The 20,214-nt window shown below is 38.3% G+C and overlaps 1 protein-coding gene across 4 annotated transcripts in view; it reads right to left on the minus strand.

The window, feature by feature from the left end:
• Sorcs1 (sortilin related VPS10 domain containing receptor 1) overlaps positions 1 to 20,214 on the minus strand; it is a 508,764-nt gene that overhangs the window by 87,769 nt on the left and 400,781 nt on the right. For all 4 annotated transcript variants that reach the window (XM_028773166.1, XM_028773182.1, XM_028773180.1 and 1 more), the window contains exons 10-12: positions 9,876 to 10,022; positions 392 to 494; positions 58 to 134 (exon numbers count right to left, since the gene is read on the minus strand). In XM_028773166.1, coding sequence (XP_028628999.1) covers positions 58 to 134; positions 392 to 494; positions 9,876 to 10,022 — 327 coding nt within the window. The remainder of the gene's footprint in view (positions 1 to 57; positions 135 to 391; positions 495 to 9,875; positions 10,023 to 20,214) is intronic.

Consider the following 20,214-nt stretch of genomic DNA (forward strand, 5'->3'; position numbering starts at 1 on the left):
GGACACTTATGCCATTAAGTTTGAGTGGTCCAACCCAGATCCATGGTATTTTCTTACCTGCCTCCAAGTGTTTCCTGCATCTGAAGATACAAACATGCTGATGTCACTGTCAGACAACTCAGAGCCTATGTTACCTAGAAAGAGTGCATGCCATTAGTGGGAGAAACTTTCTGAAAAGGCCAAGAATGAATAACATCAGCAATATGCACTGCCTGAGATGAATGGCAACTGTAAACTTTCTGTCTAAGCAGATTTTAAGTAGACTCACTTCAGGGTCAATGGTTTCGGTAGCTTTCAAAATATTTTTATCTTGCTCATTAAATTCCAAGCACAGATGTCTAGAGTCTTAAAATAAACACATGTAAAACAGCAAAGTGTACACTCTTCTTACCTGATGCAACTATAATACTTGGGGCTGTGTCTCTGCTGGCAATGATCCCAGATGTGTAGGGATTCTCAGATACCTTCAGATGAAGGTGTAGTGAACAGTAAGGCTAGGAAGAACAGGACACAGTGTCACATGTGCACAAAATCAAAATGACTACTTTAAGCTCTACAGCCAGGCTCATTGCCTACAAAATCAGATCAACTTTGTCTGTACAGTAAGTTCTAAGGATGCCTAAAAAGACTCTGCCTCAATTTTTATTTAAAGAAAAATGAAAACATACACCAAAACAAAGCAAAAAGAAACAAAAAACAAACAAACAGACTGAAATTCAGAACACTTAACCTACTGGTCTAACCATCACTTACTTATCCATTCTGTCTTCTGTCTATGAGCATCTTCTTCCCATTGTGTTCCTTATCCACCAACCAATCATCATTACTGTCACAACTGTCTAGTGTCAACCATGCATATGACAGCATTGAGGTTGGTAAAAAAGTAAACACCTCCAATGACACTGCTAATTTACCTAAATTATGTTTAGTATGTTAAATATTATAATAATTTTAAAATACTAGGAGGAGCTCATAAATCAATTATGGACCAAAATTTGGAATTCTGCCATTACTGAGTTTTCAGAAAGGACATTAGATATTTCTATTGATTACTGAGTAAAGAAAATATTCTAATGCTCATAAAGATAGAAACAAAACATTATAACTTTTTGGATGGTGAAGAGACATGGGCCACTTCGGAATTAGGACTAGCTTCTAAGAAAAAAGTATAGCCTGAAGCAGAGATGAGTAGATTATGTATTTATGTGATATGACAAGGATATTTGAGAGGACATTTGGGATATGAATAATATCAATAATAACAAAAAAGAAGGGATGGATTAAGAATCACAGTACCTAGGCAGGTAAGACTAAAGGAAAAATGGGACATGAAGCTATGAAACTGGATGAGTTGACCTGGGAGGACGTGAAAGGAATCAGTTGGCCGCTCAGTCATTCATACTTCAGAACATGATCTCAACACACTAAATTCTGCATAGCATGTGGAACTGTCCTAACATCTGCAAATAACTGACACAGTGTAGCCCCAAGATTCTCTTCCCTTTCTTGAATGTATATTAATTGTACAAACCAATAAGTCACATCATTGACATTTTCCTACAAGCACACAGCACATTTTCATATTTATTCCTTCTTTTATCTCCTTTTTTGGTTTTGTCCAGTATAAAAGTCCTTCTTAAAGACAAAATTCAGTAGTAACACAATTTATTTGAAATGGCATTTTTGTTTGTTGGTGGTGGTGATGGTGTGCTATCAATTGCCTAGTTGCTGCTTGTGTTTTGATGATAATCCTGCCCACAATGAGGAGCAGGAGTTTCCATGTGAACCTGCTCCCCAATTTAACTGCTCAAATAAAGGCTGGGGCCTGTAACTGGGCAATGGAATGGAAAGGCGGGGCTGGAAGTTTTAGGGAAAGAAAGAGAAGAAAGAAGAGGATGATAGGAGGGAGGTAGAAGATGGAGGAAGAGGAGGTAGAAGATGGAGCAGACCCATGTAGCCTAGAGGAGCCGCAAGTAGCTAGGGATCTCCTAGCTGGAGAATAGAGTAATATAATAGTATATTTGCCCAATCTAGGTGTGCAGCTTATAAATATTATAACTAAGTTGTGTGTTCTTTGCACAAGAATATTGGGGTTAGAGATTTACCAATACAAATCGAATTGGTGTTTTCCTTTCATGGGGCTAAAGGAAACAGAAAACAAAAATCAAACCACACTGGTTTGGTAGGCTTAGCAAGCCAGTGCAAGAACCAGGACCAGATGGCCATTTGTGGGGCAGATCTTAGCCAAACGTAGTGTGGAGTTTTAAAACTACACATTACAGTGGTGGTTGTGGGCTTTGTTTTTGGTTTTGTTTTGTTTTGTTGTCTTTCTGTATAGCCCTGTAACACAGGGTCTCACTGTGTAGCCCTGGCTGTCATGGAACTCATTCAATAGAGCAGGCTGGCCTTGAACTCAGAGATCTGCCTGCCTCTGCCTCTCCAGTGCTGAGATTAAAGGTATATGCTACCACCAACTGGTTTTACATGAAATTTTTAGCAATTTGTTTATCTAGGCTTAGAGGACTTGACCAAATTCTCTGATTAAGATAGCAACAGCTATCCAAAACTGGATAGTATTTCATATATGAATTTTCTTTCAAATAGTCCATGTACTAAACTGCAAACGTACAAGCTTGTATGCGAGTGCTCACTTTTTCACCCCTCTGGAAGATTACTACCTAATCTTATTGAAGTGCATTTTGGGAAACACCAGTGTATCTCAGTTATTATTTTTAGACTGCTCTGTATGTCTGAGGCAGTAAATATTCAGAGAGCTTCAGAAATGCAATGATTAAATTTGTAGAGGATGGAGTAAATGAGAAAGTAAAAATGAAATACATGAATAAAAGTACCCAGACAACCACAAAATAAAATCACTGGTTCCAATAGGGTAATATGGTCTTGACTAAATCACTGAAAATAAAGCCCTCATGGACCAACACATTGCTGATTTTGCATGAAATTTTCACATAAAGCTTAAAAAGAAAGTTTCATCTTCAGAACCTTCTGAAAAAGAAAGATCAGCCCCTGGAAAAGAAAGCACCACAGCCAAACACATAGCTTCCTTACGCCTGTCAGGAAGAGGACAGAAAGCGCTCGGTGGAACCAAGAGTACTGCTGTTGGACATCTAGCCTATGCTAAGACAGGATAAGTGGAGCCATCACACCATGAGAGTTTCCCTGTGTACTGTTGTGTATATAGAGCTCCCCTTGTCTGATCTACCAACATTTATTTTACTATGAGTAATCCTCAATGATCTATTTTAGGTATAGTACAATTTTATCTCACTCAGACAACTTAAAAATGAGAACATATCAAGTTCTACATTGCATGTCCTGTGGAATCCTGCATATGAATTTTAAAGGATAATAATGGCTTATAACAGCAAAGATTGCTTTTCTGTTGTATTATGGTTTTATTGAGAACAAGAGAAGGCCATGAACCTTAGTCCAGATGCCGTCAACTGTAGAGTATTGCAAGGAAGTTGTACAGCCTGGGCATTACCCTCAGACATAGAAACTTTATGGAGGGCCATTTCCATCACTTAACAAAGTACTACAGTCACATCTTGAGACAGCTGCTTGCAACAGTTGGAAGACTGTGAAGCTCACTTAGCATCTGAAGCAATGATCATTTGGTATGGAAACGGATGAGAACAAAGAGAAGAGGGCATTTTCAATCAGCTCTCTCAGAACTGCTCTCTGGTCCTGGCGTTCAGAGGGCCAAGACATAAATCTGAGAAGAAAAGGCACCAGTTCATGCTGCAGCATTGTTTAGAAATATCTTCTCTGTGAGTTTCTTCTCTCACATTCGTAGTACTGGATTGCCCCCAGCTGGTACTTGGAGATTTTTCTGTCAATTTTTATCTATTCGGTTTCTTTCATTTTATTTATCAAAGAGCAGACACCAATGTCTCAAGAAAACCAAGAGCAATGATTGCTCTTTAACATCGTTGTATCTGGACTGCTGTGCCAAAAATTATGTCATGATAAGCTAATATAAGGGTTATTGTAAGGACCAACACACTGTTTTGAGTATGTGGAGGAAATTAGGCTGCTGAATTCTCATAATTTTGGTCAGAAAGGGACACTTAGTATGCCATTCTCCTCCTTCTGCTTGCCTTTCTATCTTTATTTTGCTTATTGAGAAATAGGTGCATACCACCTATCTGATGCTTACAGGGGCACTTGCTGCACTGATTTTTCTAGGGCCATCTCGAAAAGGATAAACACAGCATGGCACATTGCAAGGTTATTTTCTAATATCCATTCCCTTCTTTCCATGCAAGGGAAATATGAGAATGCACATTGATGCCAACAAGGTTCTAGCTGCTGACTTCCTGAAGATGAAGTGGGACACATGCACAAGCAGAAAATGTTCTTTGTGTCTTTACTCACATGGACTCATCAGCTAGGACAGATGATGAATCTTTCTAGACTCTCTGGGATACTAGCTTCTTAACCTCTAACCTGATCACAGTTAAGTATCTTGGGAATCAGATATGAGTGAAAGACCATACAACGGGAAAAAAGGCATGAGCAGAATCTCATTCAAACCCTGAAGCCATCAGTGAACCTCCAGATCAAATGACCTGTCTTTATCGTCCCTGTAGTCATTTCTTTTATCCAACAAAGTTGTTTTGATCAGTATGTGTTCCATAAATGCACAGCTAGGCTAAATCAATTCAGTGTTTTTTTTTTTCATCTTGGATATTTATTATTTAATCCTAACTCAAACACTGTACCCTCCTATCCATTTGTTTGTTTACTTGTTTTATTGTTTGGTTTTCTGAGACAGGTATCAGTTGTGGTAACTGTTTAACCATCCTTTCACTAACATCATCCCCTTTCTAGAACTCTCAGCCACTGGTAAAGGATATTATCTCTCTGATGCTAAGAGTGCCTCCACTTACACTTCAAAGGTAGGTAACAACAAACAATGTCTGTCTTATGGTCATTGGCTTACTTTCTTAAGCACAGTGTTTCTCAGTGATCCATTAATTGTCTTCTGTGTTTCAAGCACAATGGGGAAGTCACTTGATAACATCCCTCCAATAAACACATAAACTTACCAAACCATTAGGACTGATTTAGTATACAATCAGTCTCTTTTTTTTCTCTATCCTCTGTAACAACAGACTTTACATTTTGTCCTCACTGTAACCCAATCCCATGGTTGCTAATATGAATGGTATACAATAAACACAAGTCAGAACTTTCACCAGGCACAAGGCACAAGACAACTACTAAGTCCCCAAATAGAATTCTCTAATATTTCCCCATGTATACATGATTTGATATATCATTTATTCTAAATTAGAGTGATGAATCCATTAGTTGTTTAGGAAAGATTAAATTCTCAAAGAAAAGGAAGCCCTCAAAGCATGAGCGTGAGGTATTCAGTACCATTCCAATACAGCACAGCATGAAGAGTTTCAGAATCTACAAACTCAAGAATCACAACAGCTCAGCTCCAGTTTAAAAAAAAAAAAGTTAAATGAATCCATAAAGAAGTCAGGGTCTCTCTTCACAAAACACTGTGAGTTCTCCTCAGAGGCACAAGTATTTGTCACAGGCTCAGGTGTGCTCACATATTGCCTCATGGGAGCCCAATTCTGAGGCTTTGAAGAAAGATGGACCATGACCTGTAATACCGCATCTAATTGTACAATGCAGTCTTCAGAAGAAAGAAATCCCAGCTGAGCCTCTAGGCAATCAGTCTGAGAGTCCTAAAAATACAGCCCCAAATTACTCTAGATGTCTTATTCTATAGAATACGTTTTGCCAGGGACATTCCATTTGGGGTTGTAATTTGGGACTTGCTTCACATTTGTAACAGCGCCACTGGAAAATCTCTCTTCTAGTCACTGGGCTCTGCTTCAGAGAAGCTGGCACTCTCCAAGTCCTCACAATCTAAACTCCTCTCTGTCACTGCCTCCCATGCCTTAGAAGGATTCCCTCCCACCTCTCAACAGTCTAGGTGTTTTGTTGTTCAAACACTTTTCTTTCCTATTTTGTACTTTTGGCAAAATTTTGTAAAGTGATCTGGCCTTTTCTTCCTAGACCTTTTGTCAATTTCCCCTCCTTCCCCTGCTTCCTGGTATTTAAAGCACATGTGGAACTGCTTTGAGTAACAGGATAAAGAAAGAAAGGAGATCCATAGACTCCTATGTCCTATCTATCTACACCCCAATAATTCATGTCTCATTAATCTCAGTGAACCACTTGATTTTTGTTAACATTGCAGTTAACTTGATCCCATGAGTTCAGAGGGAGAACATAATGGCAAAGTCTTCAGTATAAATAACTGACAGAAGAGATGTACAGCTTCTGCAAAATCAAATCTGAAAGTCAAAGGCCTTTCCATAGTGTAACTACACCCACCACACAAAACACACAAACATAACATGTATGTTGAATCCATCATGAGGTCAATTTGTATGATTCTTGATGGAGAGTTCTGGAATTATTATGAAGATGTATCCTCTGTATCCTGGAAGCTCACATTTAACACAGCAAGATGGGAAAGAAAATCAGAATATAAATGTACTGATTTTAAATAGCAAGAATTATAAAGAAAAACAACAGGATGAAGAGATTCGACATTGCCAGGCAAACATGCAAGCCATCTAAAAAGCAATGATCTGAAAGCAAAGAAAAAACCTGTTTTGAAAATGGGAAATTTATAAAGAAATAATAGGAAACCCTACTGCAAGACATACATGAACACAGTAAGTTTACAATGTGGAAATAAGTATACTCTTTATTCTCCACATTGTCTTGCGGGAAAGAAAGGATGGAGGAAAATGGACGAGTCTAAAAAGGAAGAGACACAAATCAGCTCACAGGGGACCACACAAGTTATTATAAAGTATTTGATTTACTATACTTGAACTAGAAAGCCATCAGAAGGCTTAAGCAAATGATGCATATTTAAACTTCTATTTGACATCATTTTCTTGAGGATTTGGTCTAATGTCTGTATTATGTTAACTGGGTTCCCAAAATTGCACAAGAATCCACATATAAGATGCTGAGTGTTTCTGCCCCTAGTTGGTTCTGATTGGTAAATAAAGTTTAGTTGCCGGTAGCTAATGGTTGGACAGGGAAACAAAGTTGGGACTTTAGGATTTCAGGGCAAGGGGATCAAGAAGAAGAAGTATTTAGAACTACCATACTGGTAAAGAGAAAGACCAGGACTGAAAAGTATAGGACCAAGGGACAGTCAATACATGAGAGTCAGAGATTGTGGCCCAGGAGGGTTGCAGGCCTGGGTCTGGGTCAGCCAGGTTGGAATATAGGTTTTAGTAAGTAATAATTCATGAATATCAAAGGGGAGAGTGTGGAGGTTTGGAGTGGTCTAGCCATTGAACTGTTTAAGGCATACTAAAATATAAGGCTGTGTGTGTGTGTGTGTGTGTGTTTGTGTTTGTGTGCGTGTGCGTGTGCGTGTGCGTGTGCGTGCGTGTGTATGTGTTTCACTCAGGAAACCTGAACTTTGGCATAGGTAATGAGGAACATGCCACTGCTGGGGTGATTTGAGTGGGATTATTTGACTACTACAACACCATTTAATAAAAATGGAGAAATAAGAAATCTAGTATATAATATGTAAAGAAGATATAATATTTGCCTAGGGCCAGAAGTGTGTTTCTCACTGCATAAGAATACAAATGAAATTTTGGGGGAGATGGAAATTATACAGCATAAACATTTCTCAAAATTCACTGATGCGTTTTATGTACATTTAACCTCAATAAATAGGATTTTTAAAATATAGGCTACTCTGTAAAAAATGGATTGCCAGGTAGAAATGGTGAGAGGGTGTTGCCATTAGGAGCCTATCACTGAGGACCAAGGGGAACGTGATTACTGCGTAGATTAGATAGTAGCAGTAGTGATAAAGAAGACAGTCTGTACTGTATCTCTATCTTGGAGATATAATAATACATCTTCATGACTCTGGGTTGTGGATAGGACAAAGAGTGCCTTGCTCAGTGCTTTGCTAAGAAGAATCCCTTTCAATAGTCTCAGCATGATGCTATCAAGGAGAGACAAGCCTGTTTAGGTGAAGTGGTTAGCAGTCTTTCTCATAAGCATCGATCTTCAAGTTATGTGATAGGTGTGGAAGAAGTTACTAAGGTGCTGGTATTTTTGAACATTATAGTTCCATAACCTGGAATAATTGGGTAGAAAGTTGACCTAGATCAATGGCACTGATCCATACCTTGACTAATATAGGTATTCAATGAATAACTGTTACATTTACTTAGTCTATCACTGGCTCTCTGACCTCTCTATCACCACTGGCTATTTTTCTCCCTGCAAGGTGCCAGTAATAGAAATGGAGTCTAAGTAGGACTTGAAATTTAAGACTGCTTCCCTGATGCACCATGACAACTTAAATATCCTCTACAAGTAATAAGGTCAAGCCGTAGCTGCTGGCAACCTTCCGAGAATGATGGTGACCCGCCTACTGCTATTCGATGAATCTGAAAACTGTCTGCCCCAGCATTGTGCGATAGAATGAAGCTGAGAGAAGATAACATCAAAGATAAGAGTTGTGAAGAGTAGCATCAATAATAGATGCACACAGAGACAGGATAGGTACAGATAGACACCCATACACACATATTCTCATCTCAAGACCTTCCTACTGTAAAACCAAGTGATCTTTCCCACAGTCATAGCTCCTTTATATGATCCTAAAAATAACTTCTGAGCTCTTTTAAAGAACATAATAGTATTAGCAATATACTTTGACAATTTATTTTTTCTCTGCTTCTGCATTTGAAAAGTATCCACTGATGTATTGAATATGTCATGATCATCAGAGTCAATAAGATGTACCTAAGAACTGTTTGTTTATAAACATAGTCTCAGGGAAGTTAGCTGAAAACTCCTTAAGAGTGCTTTTCATCTTTCATCCTTCTTTTGGATACCCTCCTATCATTAAATATGTAAATCATTTTCTATAGATTAATCTGATAAAGAAACATCAGTAAAAGAGAGCCATGATTGAAAGCAGATACATGCACATTTTTCTTTCAAGGGTAATAAAGTAAATATTTTAGGCTTCCTTTGAATGCACGTGGCTACCAATTCTATGTTCATAAAGTGAAAATGGCTACGGATAATCAATAATCATTTAAGTGTTACTGTGTTCCAATAAAGCACTGCGCAGTACAACGAGTGTAGGGCTGCAGTTTCCCTACTGGTCACACGATTTCCTAGCTCAAGCATTACAGATAGAAAGAGGTAAACTAAATGGAATGTATAGAGGAAGCAAATGGATGCTTAAATCAATGATTTTTTAATCCTTTGTTGAATCATAAACTTCTTTTGAAATGAGATGAAACCCTGCATTCAGTTCAGCAGTTCTATAGATAAATGTATGTACTGTTTGTTCTGTGAGCAGTGATTTATCATGAACTGTAAGAAAGCTCAAGAAATTGCCTCCCCAGAGGTGAAAAACACTGTATTTCCTTCAAACTGCAGGTACTTGCACAAAGCTGAGGTAGGGGAGGGAGGCTAAAGGTACAGCTCAGTGGAAGAGAGCACAGTTTGGCAGAAAACAAACAAACAAACAAAAAAAAAACCAACCAGAAAAACCCATCATTACCACCACCACCACCATCCAAAACACCAGGAAAAGAGAAACAATTCAGACTAGAACCAAGAAGCTTACAAGGTTGCAAGGATCTGGGACATGTTCCTATCTCATCACTTTGCCCATCACACATGATAGGACTCAGTTTTCTTCCCATCCTTTTAATCAACTGAAGAGAAGTCCCAAAACAATATTGAATGTCATGTTGAACACCACTCCAGCCCTTCACTGTGTGGCAGACCGTGTTTTAGCATGCAGGACTCACCAGCAAACAGTGCACAGGGTCCCCCCTTAGATCTGCATCTGGAGCCTGCAGCAAACGCCAGTCTCTGCCTTTGTTGTAAGTGATGAAAGTCTTCACTTGGTTGTCAATCTTCTTGTTAGCCAAGAACATTCCCTTTATCCCTGCTACCTAGGAAAAATTGACATGGCTGAAAAATACATCAACATGAGAAAAGACATATCTGTTTACATTAAAATAACAACAGATTGTTTAAGTACTATCTTAGAGGAAAGGCAGGACAGGTATATATGCTTATATCTACCTAGGGAGTCTGCTTGACAGAAACCAACAGCCTTGTGGCCCTGCTGTATGTGCATATAACGCAAGTCCAATACAGGCTTATCATCTGTTTTTTGGCTGTGGTTGTATGTGTTCATAATAACTTTATCTAATCACCAAAAATGAGAAACTGACAAGATGCCCACTATGAGGAGGAAAGTAAAATATATAGTGGCATGTACAAAATCCAGCATAATATTTGACACTAAAACACACCATTAACCCATAACATGACAGGGGAGGGAGGAGTAGGGAACCCAAGCACATTCTAAGTGAAGGATGACAACCACATGACATCTTGGAAACTCAAAGCTGTGGCCCACAAAGAGGTCAGCAGTTGCCAAGGTGTGACTCAGAGCTAGGTGTGAAGAGGTGGAGCACAGGGAATTCTAAATGTAGTGAAATCACCATGCTATGATCACATAATGACAGATGTATGTCTCTGGGTTGTTTATCAAGTCCATAAAATGTAAAACCAAACCATGGCCCTTCATATAAACTGTGAACTTTCGGGAGCTTATCGTCTTATGGAATGTTGTTGGCCATCATTCCCCAGAGAGAAACTCCAGAACTTTTTTAAGCCTTTTACTTGACAAGCAATAAGTAGATAGGGGCAACTTATTTTGTGTGCTAGACTCTAGGCAGGATATTAAATATATAATCTCTCATTTAATCTTTGTAATATTATTTTTGTGAAATGATTGTTAATTTTATTTCACATGTGAGAAATATCACAAGTTCAACCAAGATCAGACTATAAATAACATAGAGTAAATTTCAGACCTGGGATCGTGACCCAGAACTTTATAGTTTCAGAGTGCATGGTTATAATGACTACCTAAATTACTGAGGTATCTGCAGTCCCAGTCAATTGAAAAAAGTCAGTTGAAAGACTCTGATAGAATTACTATGATTACATTTAAAATTTTTTAAGAGTGCTACCTGTTAATTCTCCAAATTTACTGGGCATTATAAAAAACAAATTATTAAAAAGTAATTGTTTTCTTTTTATATGAATGAATTCAGTATTTTTATGTGTGCTCCATGAAAGAAGAGGGGATCATATCCCATTAGAGACTGTTGCAAGCCATCATGTAGTTTCAGGGAATTGAACACAGGACCCATGGAAAAGCAGCCAATGCTTTTCACTGCTGAGCCATCTCTTCAGTGTAATTGCTTGCTTATCATCAAAAAACCACTTCTACGGCACCATGATGTTGTTGCTCTTATCAAAATAAGTTGCTGTCAGGGCTGTACAGATGGCTCAGTGATTGAGAGTATCAGTTTCTTTTCTGGAAGACTCTGGTGGTTCCTGGCACCAGAATGGCAGCTCACAACCATCTGTATCTCTAGCTCTAAGAGTTCTGACGCCCCCTTCTGGACTCCATGGGTATCAAGCACACATGTGGTACACAGGGATGCATGCAGGTAAAACACCCATAAGAATAAAATAAAAATAATAAATAAATAAATAAATAAATAAATAAATAAATAAATTGCTAACAATGGAAGATGTGCTTCCTCTTTCTACATGCTAAGGCTAACAATTAGCAGACTATCAAAATTGTGCCATCAATGATCATCATTGGTAGATTATCTCTTCAGAATTTTAGAGTTTACCAAACACAATTTAGTCTGTGTGAAATGACCACAATCCAAGGAAACTGGACATCAGTGAGGGAAAGGTCCAAAATGTGTTGAATGATAATATCCCATATATACCCACAGTCACTTGTTCAATGCCCATCATTATCATGGCGTAGAGCTGTCAATAACCAGGTATACCAAATAAGAAAATGGACACTTAGATTACATTTACAGATAGCTGGAACACACACATTGAATAAACAAATGTGCTTAAGGCATATTTGAAAACATTAAACTAAGCTTAGACCCTTTATATTTTGGTGTGATAAATTTTAAGCAAAGCAAATAAATGAGCGTTGTCCTTTTTCCTAACCTTGTTAATACAAAGGACTATGCTCATTTTCTTTGCATATATACCTTCCAAGGCTTGCCACAAACCTGTGTAATACCTGTCATGCCAAGTCTTTGTGTAAGAAAACTAAGCTGTTGACCAAGTTTAATCATTTTCAGTAACATAGAATAGATTTTCACGTTTAAATACTTTTGACTTCCAAAATTCTTTCAGCAGACATAGCTCAGAATTTTTCATTTCTAAGAGGGTGGATCTCAACCCATTATAGACATACATTCCAGTTTTGTTTTTGACATAGGCGTATCTCATTAGGCTCCACCTGTGAATTTGGCATCTGGGATAATTTAGAGATGGGCCAAACCTGGACTCTTTTGGAATAACAAGATTTTTTAACAAATAAATGGTGTAAATGAGTTATTGAAAGAAATACTTTGAACTACTCAGGAAAACAAGCCACATTCTGGGGTAAACAACAGAAACCACAACAATTTCTGGTCCATTGTTGATTCTCAACAAATGTGAAAGCCATAACTCCAGGAGCAATGTACTTCTCACAATCTCTATGTTAATTACCAATGATATTTAGTAATTCAGGATAACAACTCCAAAAGGGCTGCTTCCCAGGAAACCCAATATTAGTTTTGCATATGTTCAAGAGCCCGTTACATACTTAAATAGGACTCCACTGCCATTTCTTTAAAAACGAAACTCCATAAATCAGAATTTTCACAAAGGCTGCTGGTCTTCCCTCTCAATGAGACACTACCCGGAAATGTGAAACGACTTAGTTATTCAGTGCGCTAGAGAGTTACAAAAATAAGAGCAGAATGAATAAATAATGTTGTCTATTCCAGCCTGCTCCCTCTCTGCTTTCCTCCCTCCCCTCTCCCCTTCTCACACAAGCATCACAAAGAAGGGGCCTATCTGTTTAGGAGCTAGTTCATTTGATTTGTAGAAGTGGTGACTTTATTGGCCCCAGACTGCTTGGCATTATCAAATGCCACTTGAGCTAGGCTTTGCTATTCATCTCTGAATGAATTCATTCTTCAGGTTTATCTTGAAGAATAAAACTTGGCAAAGAAGCAAGAATGTGTGTCAACAAGGGTAGAAGCTGGAAGGAGTTGGGTTACTTTTCTCTCGTAACAAAGACACTTTATATGTATGCGTTGCTTTCTTTCTTTTAATTGTTTTGCTTCTTTAGCTTGGCCTACAAAGATGGTCAACTGTGTCTTTCACTGCTCACTGTGAGTTTGGTGGATGTGTTTTTCTGTGCTTCTCAATGTAATCCTGAGAATGAAGCCTCCTATTCCAACAATTTTTCAGTAAGGTCTCATCATCTTACTTGGACTATCTACCATTTCTTATTACAGGAGCAGAGTTAGTGCACAGAGTATGGAATTGGAATTGGAAGGTGTCATATGTGTGTATTTATTTGAGTGGGTGAGATCATGCATGTGTGTGTGTGTGTGTGTTTGTGTGTGTGTATGTAATGGTATCCTATTAGGGATGACAGAACATGTTTACAATGCCATACTACTTTTTCTGTACTCATACTGCATGCATACTTAGGAAGGAGCAGAGTGGAGGGATGGCAGGGAAAATAGAAAAGAATATCCAGTAGAAGTTACAGCTTCACACAGACACAGAACTACCAATAAATATCCTCCTATGATGCATCCTGCTACTGGGAGCATGTCTTCTTCCAGGAAAAGGCCTGTTAAATTTCATGCCTACTGAATTCAGCATAACAGTCTCTGAGGATGTTGACTATGCTTAGATCTATTTTTTTCTCTCATTGTTTCTCATATGAAGAAATTTTATTCCACCAGTCTTCGAAGTAATTCAAAGTTATTTGTTGCCATTTAACATCACAAGCCAAGATACCATTTTGATTAGACTTTGAATGTGAAGTACTACAGCTCAAACTTCAAGCTGAACAGCATATTTATCATCCTCAGGTAAGAGCCTTAAAGAGCTGTGTTCCTTCTCATGCCTTATTCTCTTTGTTCATGCTGGCCACCCTGGAATCTCAGAGACAATCCCCTAGTGCACCTCTCCCTGTTTGTTCCTGTGAGACTCTTCAGTACACCTCTTCTAGAGGTAAAGAAGAATGTCTTCATCCTAACCCACAGTCCCTAGTACTTCTGTGCTTTCATGATGTTCCTCATATACATGGTACCTATGTCTTGGTTTCAATCTTGTGGAATCATCTAAGCCCATGGCTTCTCTAGCAGCCACTAAAATCCTTATTAGATGTTAAAATGGCCTGTACTATCATGATTTATAAAGTTAATATAAACAAATGATTATTAAGTATAACTTTCTTAAAGTTATTCCTTGTACAGTCACTTTGAATAAGGAATCCTGATTTTGTTTTTAATGAGATTGGAAGTAAGAATTCTCCATTAGGTGATACAATAATTCTGGAAGGCATGAGAAAAAGTACTACCATGACTTGAGTCAAGACTTGTCTAGGTCAAGACTGTGACCTTGTCTCCAAAAACTTTAAATAAGGCAAAAAATATAATAGCAATCTACTTAAATGTATTGCGTGCTCATGGAATACAAGGGTTTGGAGGCTTTGTATAAACCTTAGCACATGAATCAACTTCATGTTTTCTGCAAATTTAAAATTGTCATCACTTTTTAGGTGGATAAATAAATGTTCAGATGTGGTAAGTAATCCGTGCAACGCCATCCAGCCACAGATCTGGACTGTTGATCAGTCTGTCCAACTCCAGACAGTTGTGTGATTGTTTGCTTAAACAAATTTTTCTTAGTCTAGAGTATCATGCAAGAAATATCTCACTAGCACATCCTGCTTATAGGGACCTATCAATCATGACTTTTTGGTGCCTTTACTCTGTAATCATTCATTAAATTCCTGAACATGCACTTCATGTCTTTAACCACTGAAGATCTAATAACTGGAATATTTTAAGCACTCGTCCCTTCATCTATCAAATGGTCTTTGAGATTTAAAATATTCTAGATGCTGGGCACTTCTTTCATGATTTAAAGTAAAGACATCAGACATCTCCCCTTTTCATGTTTATCCTCTACCCAGTTCCCTCCTATGTCAATTTTTTCATGTGTGCCAATTGAAGGTCAGCCAAGAGTGGGTACTTTGCTAGAGTACTTTGCTTATTTCTTGCTCTGATGCTGCTGGGCAAACCATGATTCCTACCTTCTCAGACTTAAGTTACAAATATTAACTGTGATATTTGAAGAAATTAGATAAAGAGCTGTGGTAACACAGAGAACACTTTCACGGCCACTATTGCATTGTATATCAGGATGGGCTATTTTCATCTGAGTATCTCAGGCAGGATAGGTGTGTGTTCTGAAGGAGTTAGGCATGCCACTATAATTAGAAAACTCACTTGATTAAAAAAATGTGTAAATGTTCCTCCTCCTCATTTTTTCTCTGCTACTGGTGACTGGATCTAGAACCCTGTGCATGCTCTTCAAATACTCTAACATAGAGCTACACTCCCCACCTACATGCTTTTCCACTACTACCTGATTCAGTAGTATTCTCCTAGAAAGACAGTAGCCTATTGTACATCCTGTAATGACTCTGATTGGACTGGACAGTATTTGTATTTTCTGCCACTGACCTTGGCTTTTTAGATACAGCCTTTCTTACGAAATCATGGTATATCATCATCATCATCATAATCATCATCATCATCACAATGGCTGGGTTTTCTCTTCTAAACAAGAGCTGAATATCATGTGCAGAAGACACCACCTTCCTGCTGCATATCTAGGGCATCCTATGTCTCACAGTTTGTCAATTCTGCACGTGTCAGCCAGGCTGCTTCACTCCCAGCCACAGTCCTTTGCACTCAGCTGCCCTGAACCATCATTCTGCATTAAGCCAAAGTGCTCTTCATCATCACTAATTAATTTTCCTTTCCAAAGGGTGGATCCAAAGCTCTCAGCATCCCTTTCATCACAAATATGCTAGAAATCACAGTTCCCGGACACACCCATCACATCTCTTCTGTTCTAGTCACCATGGCACATGTTCACGTGTGATATTCAACCCACATGGTCTTTGAAGCATTCATATTCTTTGCAAATAATAGAATTTTAGTACATTTAGATCCATGATGTCCAGACTAATATACATCCTTTTACAAGGCAAAGTTAGCTGATAAGTGTAATTATTGTCTGAATTAAAATATAACTTTGGACTTGGTTCTGAAAGTCTAGACACAAGTCAACAGCCATTGACTACTGATTGTTTCCTTTTCTCTGACTCCTCTGAATTGCTTCCTTTCCTTCTTCCTCTCTGTTTTTTGTTTCCCCACATCTGGGAAGACCAAGGCTATTTCTTAAGATGTACTTTATCGTCTAGTCCTGACATCCAATACAAAATATAAACTATTGACCTTTTAGGGGTTATGCGATACACTGAAACTGAAAACTCACATATGCTCCCATTTAAGTCCCAAGTTTGCCCTGTAACCTTATGAAAGTACTTTCACCTCTATTTATTTAACAAGATGAAGTGGCTGTAGTCACCTAAAAGTTAATGTGAGAGTTAAATGGAGGAAATTTGGAAAGTTCTTTACACGGTGCTTTTTCTATGATACCCCACAATATTAGCTATCATCACTAAATTTTGTCAGAAAATCAATTTCCGGTTGTTTGGTCTGTAACCAAATTTTCTGGCTCACACTTCTTTATCTCCTTGAATAGAGAACATGCCAATGGACAGATAACTCTTACTGTGAGAACATTCTGGTATTTCAGCAACTAAGTCATACTCTGTCTCTACTATTTTGTCTGCATCATTAATGGACTTCATTACATATACACACAGGGTGACAAAGTTGAGAGTATGGCTCCTGCTGCTAGGTGGCAATGTGTGTGAGGGAGGTCGCCGGTTTAAATAGGTGCTCAGCTTTTCTCTGTGTTTCCCACAAAGCTCCACCTGTGCATATGCACTTGACACACAGCTCCAGCTCTCCATTTATACTCTGCAAAGTTTGCACTTGCTAAAATGAATGCGCAAAAACACACACACAGGAATAGCAGGTCACTGATGTGCAGAAGCATACAAAAGAATGGCATACTTCTCAGTCACCCAAAATGTGAGCACACACACACACACACACACACACACACACACACGAACATCATAGATCCCATCTCCGTCACACCCACCTCCACTTCATATGGTGCTTATTAATTCAATTATGGATTCTCTTGCTTTTCACTTATCTCTAAGCGCTCATCATTCATTGCAATTCTATGAGGAAATTCATGCTGGATGAATTTCAGCTTCCTGCTAGCCAGAACAATCAGATTTAAGGGAGCATTTGTGCCAGGCCTCGTGTCTGCCAATATTCTTTCTATCTAGGTAATCAGCAAATACGCCACTGCTGTTCTGCTCGCATCAATTTCAATTGGAGTCGCTCTGAACTGTCAAGCTAATAAAACAAAGACACTGCTCTCCCTGCCCCAGGATGCAGAGCACCTTTACATAATGCAGTCACACCACTGCTCAAAGTGATGATAATACAAGCTAGCAGTTTCCCTACAGATAGTCAACAGCAAGAGACATGAAGGGCAAACACAGGATTAACAAGGAATGCTTGTTGTGACCAATGGTAACCCTGATTCTCCTTATCCCATACCTGATGTAACATTTGAATTTACAGAGCCATTTGTAAAAAAAAGAAAAAAGAAAAAATGCTGCAAATAACTGAAAGAAAAGTCATTTCTGCTCAGTTTGTTCACCTGTTCCGTCATCAAGGGATCAGTGGACATGGTCTCCATTTCGGAGAGAGAATAAAATGTATCTAGAGAACCCATTTTGAATTGGTTTATACAAAGAAAAAAAAACATAATCAGGAAGAAGAAAAGACTGAGAGTGTGTTTTGAAAGGTTGTGTGGCAAGGGACGGAAATGTGTCATTATGGTGCCACAGTGACTGTGATTTTACATGGGATAGACCCTCAGTGAGGCTTCTATTACGGGGCTGGCACAAAGCAAGAAAATGCAACGTATTTAAACACAAGATACTTCAAGTTTAAGTGTTCATAGGACATTTAAAAATGAGGAAAAGAGTGCTGAACTTTATACTTATTTGTAAGACAAGTACAATGTGTTAAAAGACATCATATGCTGCTGCTAATTGCAGCATGGAAAGAAACTGAAATCCCCAGAGTTGGGAATGTGTTGGGCATTTATAAATACGGGTGGGCTTTAATCCAATGAAAACAGAATGTTAAATGGTGTCTAGGCACACTGCAAGGTGATACTACAGATTCGAGACTTTGTTAAACACATTGTATTTCAGGCACTAAGATAGTAGTTACCAAGGATTAACTGACTTCATTCTCTGAGCAGACTACTGGGTGCTATGTTCATCTCGATGTTTTAAACAGGCAAGTGTGGCTCAGAAGGCACGTCCTTATACTAGGAGTCCTTCCAACAGGAAGAGCAAGCTGCACAACTAGCACTCAAACCTGGACAGCCTCGATGCTAAAAATGTGATACTATAAACCGAACTTTATCTAGAACTTTCTTGACACTAAATCTTTAAACTATGTAAATGCTTTACAGAATAAATATTCAATTGGAGGTTGAGCTATTGGACACTGTATCTATCTGAAACATGACATGAAAAGTGTGATAAAAATGTATATAAAGATGAAAAGATCGGCAGTATATTTTCTTAAGTTATATACATGAGGTATATCCTGTATTAGTCTGCCAAAATCTGAATTAGGCATACAGTTATTTTATTATTTATTAGAGGAGTATACAATCTATTAACATGGTTTTGTGCAGAAAGAAAGAGGTTTAGCCACTTGAAAAAGGCCACTGTAAACTTCTGAAGGAAAGAGGAAACTGACCACGTTTAAAAGATGCCCATCTGGGCTTGAGTTTCTGGCTTATCACTAGATATAGCACGGATGCTTCTTGTTTTACAAAGACTTGAATTCCTGAGCTTACCCAAATGTTAATGTCTCTATTATTGCATGTGTTTGTATCGCTTCAGATGTTTTCCCACATAGAATATAGCTCTTTTGCTGCATTTCTCTAGACCTGAATATATAATTAAATAACTTATTCTAATTTGTTTTTAAGCCATCACCATACATCCAGACTGAAGAAATTTTGTTAATGTAAACTTCCAAGATTTTATAAACAGATCTTGTGAATATTTCCTCAAGTGCTGAGCATTGAGAGGTAGTCACTAGCCACCTGAGGTAGATAATATGAATAATCTCTCATGTGCTGTCCAAAAGGTGAAATTCATTCCCAAAGAGTAGCTTACTTTACATCTACTAACCTCACAGGGCATTTAACCCTGAACAGAACTAGCTCTCCTTAGTACCCCAGCACCCACAGGTTTCCAGTAGCTCCTTGCATGGAGTGGGAATTCTCAAGCTGACCAATGCTGGGATTTTTTCTGGGTTGATTCTGTGCGGGTCTTATGCCTGCAGTCAACAGCAACTGTGAGTTCCTACGTACAACTGTCCTGTCATGTCCAGAAGACACTATTTTACTGTAATCACCTACTACTTCTGGCCCTTACAATCTTTCTGCCCCCTCTTCAATGTTGATTCCTGAGCCTTGTGAGGAAAATGTATGAAAATACTGTCTGTTTTCTAAAGAAATGCAGTAATATACCATATTCTATTGAAAAAATGTAAGTCTGTACCTAATCCATGATGTTTCCATAAGAGTAGAATACTCTGTGTATAGAGTAACACCACTGAAGTTCATAGCAAAGATGGATAGTGAAACCTTTAGTGATGATTATCATTATAACTGACTGATCCAACATAGATGATTTTATTTTGAATATTAGGTATTGTAAAAACAAAGAACCACAGTGCCTGCAAGGAAACATGAGTAAGCTCTGGTTCATTGTGCTTTTTGTTCATTTAATTTTCCAGGATTTTATAAAAAAAGGTCTTACAAATATTTTTCAAGTGTTGGCCATTGAGAGGCAGATCACTAGCCAGCTGAGGTAGATCACAGACTGTCTCATGTGCGGGTCATCATGAGGTAGATTACTAGACAGTTGAGGTTATCAACTTGGGAATTTCTTCAAGAACAATAGGAATGCCGTTT

This window comes from Grammomys surdaster, unplaced genomic scaffold, assembly GCF_004785775.1.
Source record: "Grammomys surdaster isolate TR1022 unplaced genomic scaffold, NIH_TR_1.0 66, whole genome shotgun sequence".
NCBI lineage: Eukaryota > Metazoa > Chordata > Mammalia > Rodentia > Muridae > Grammomys > Grammomys surdaster.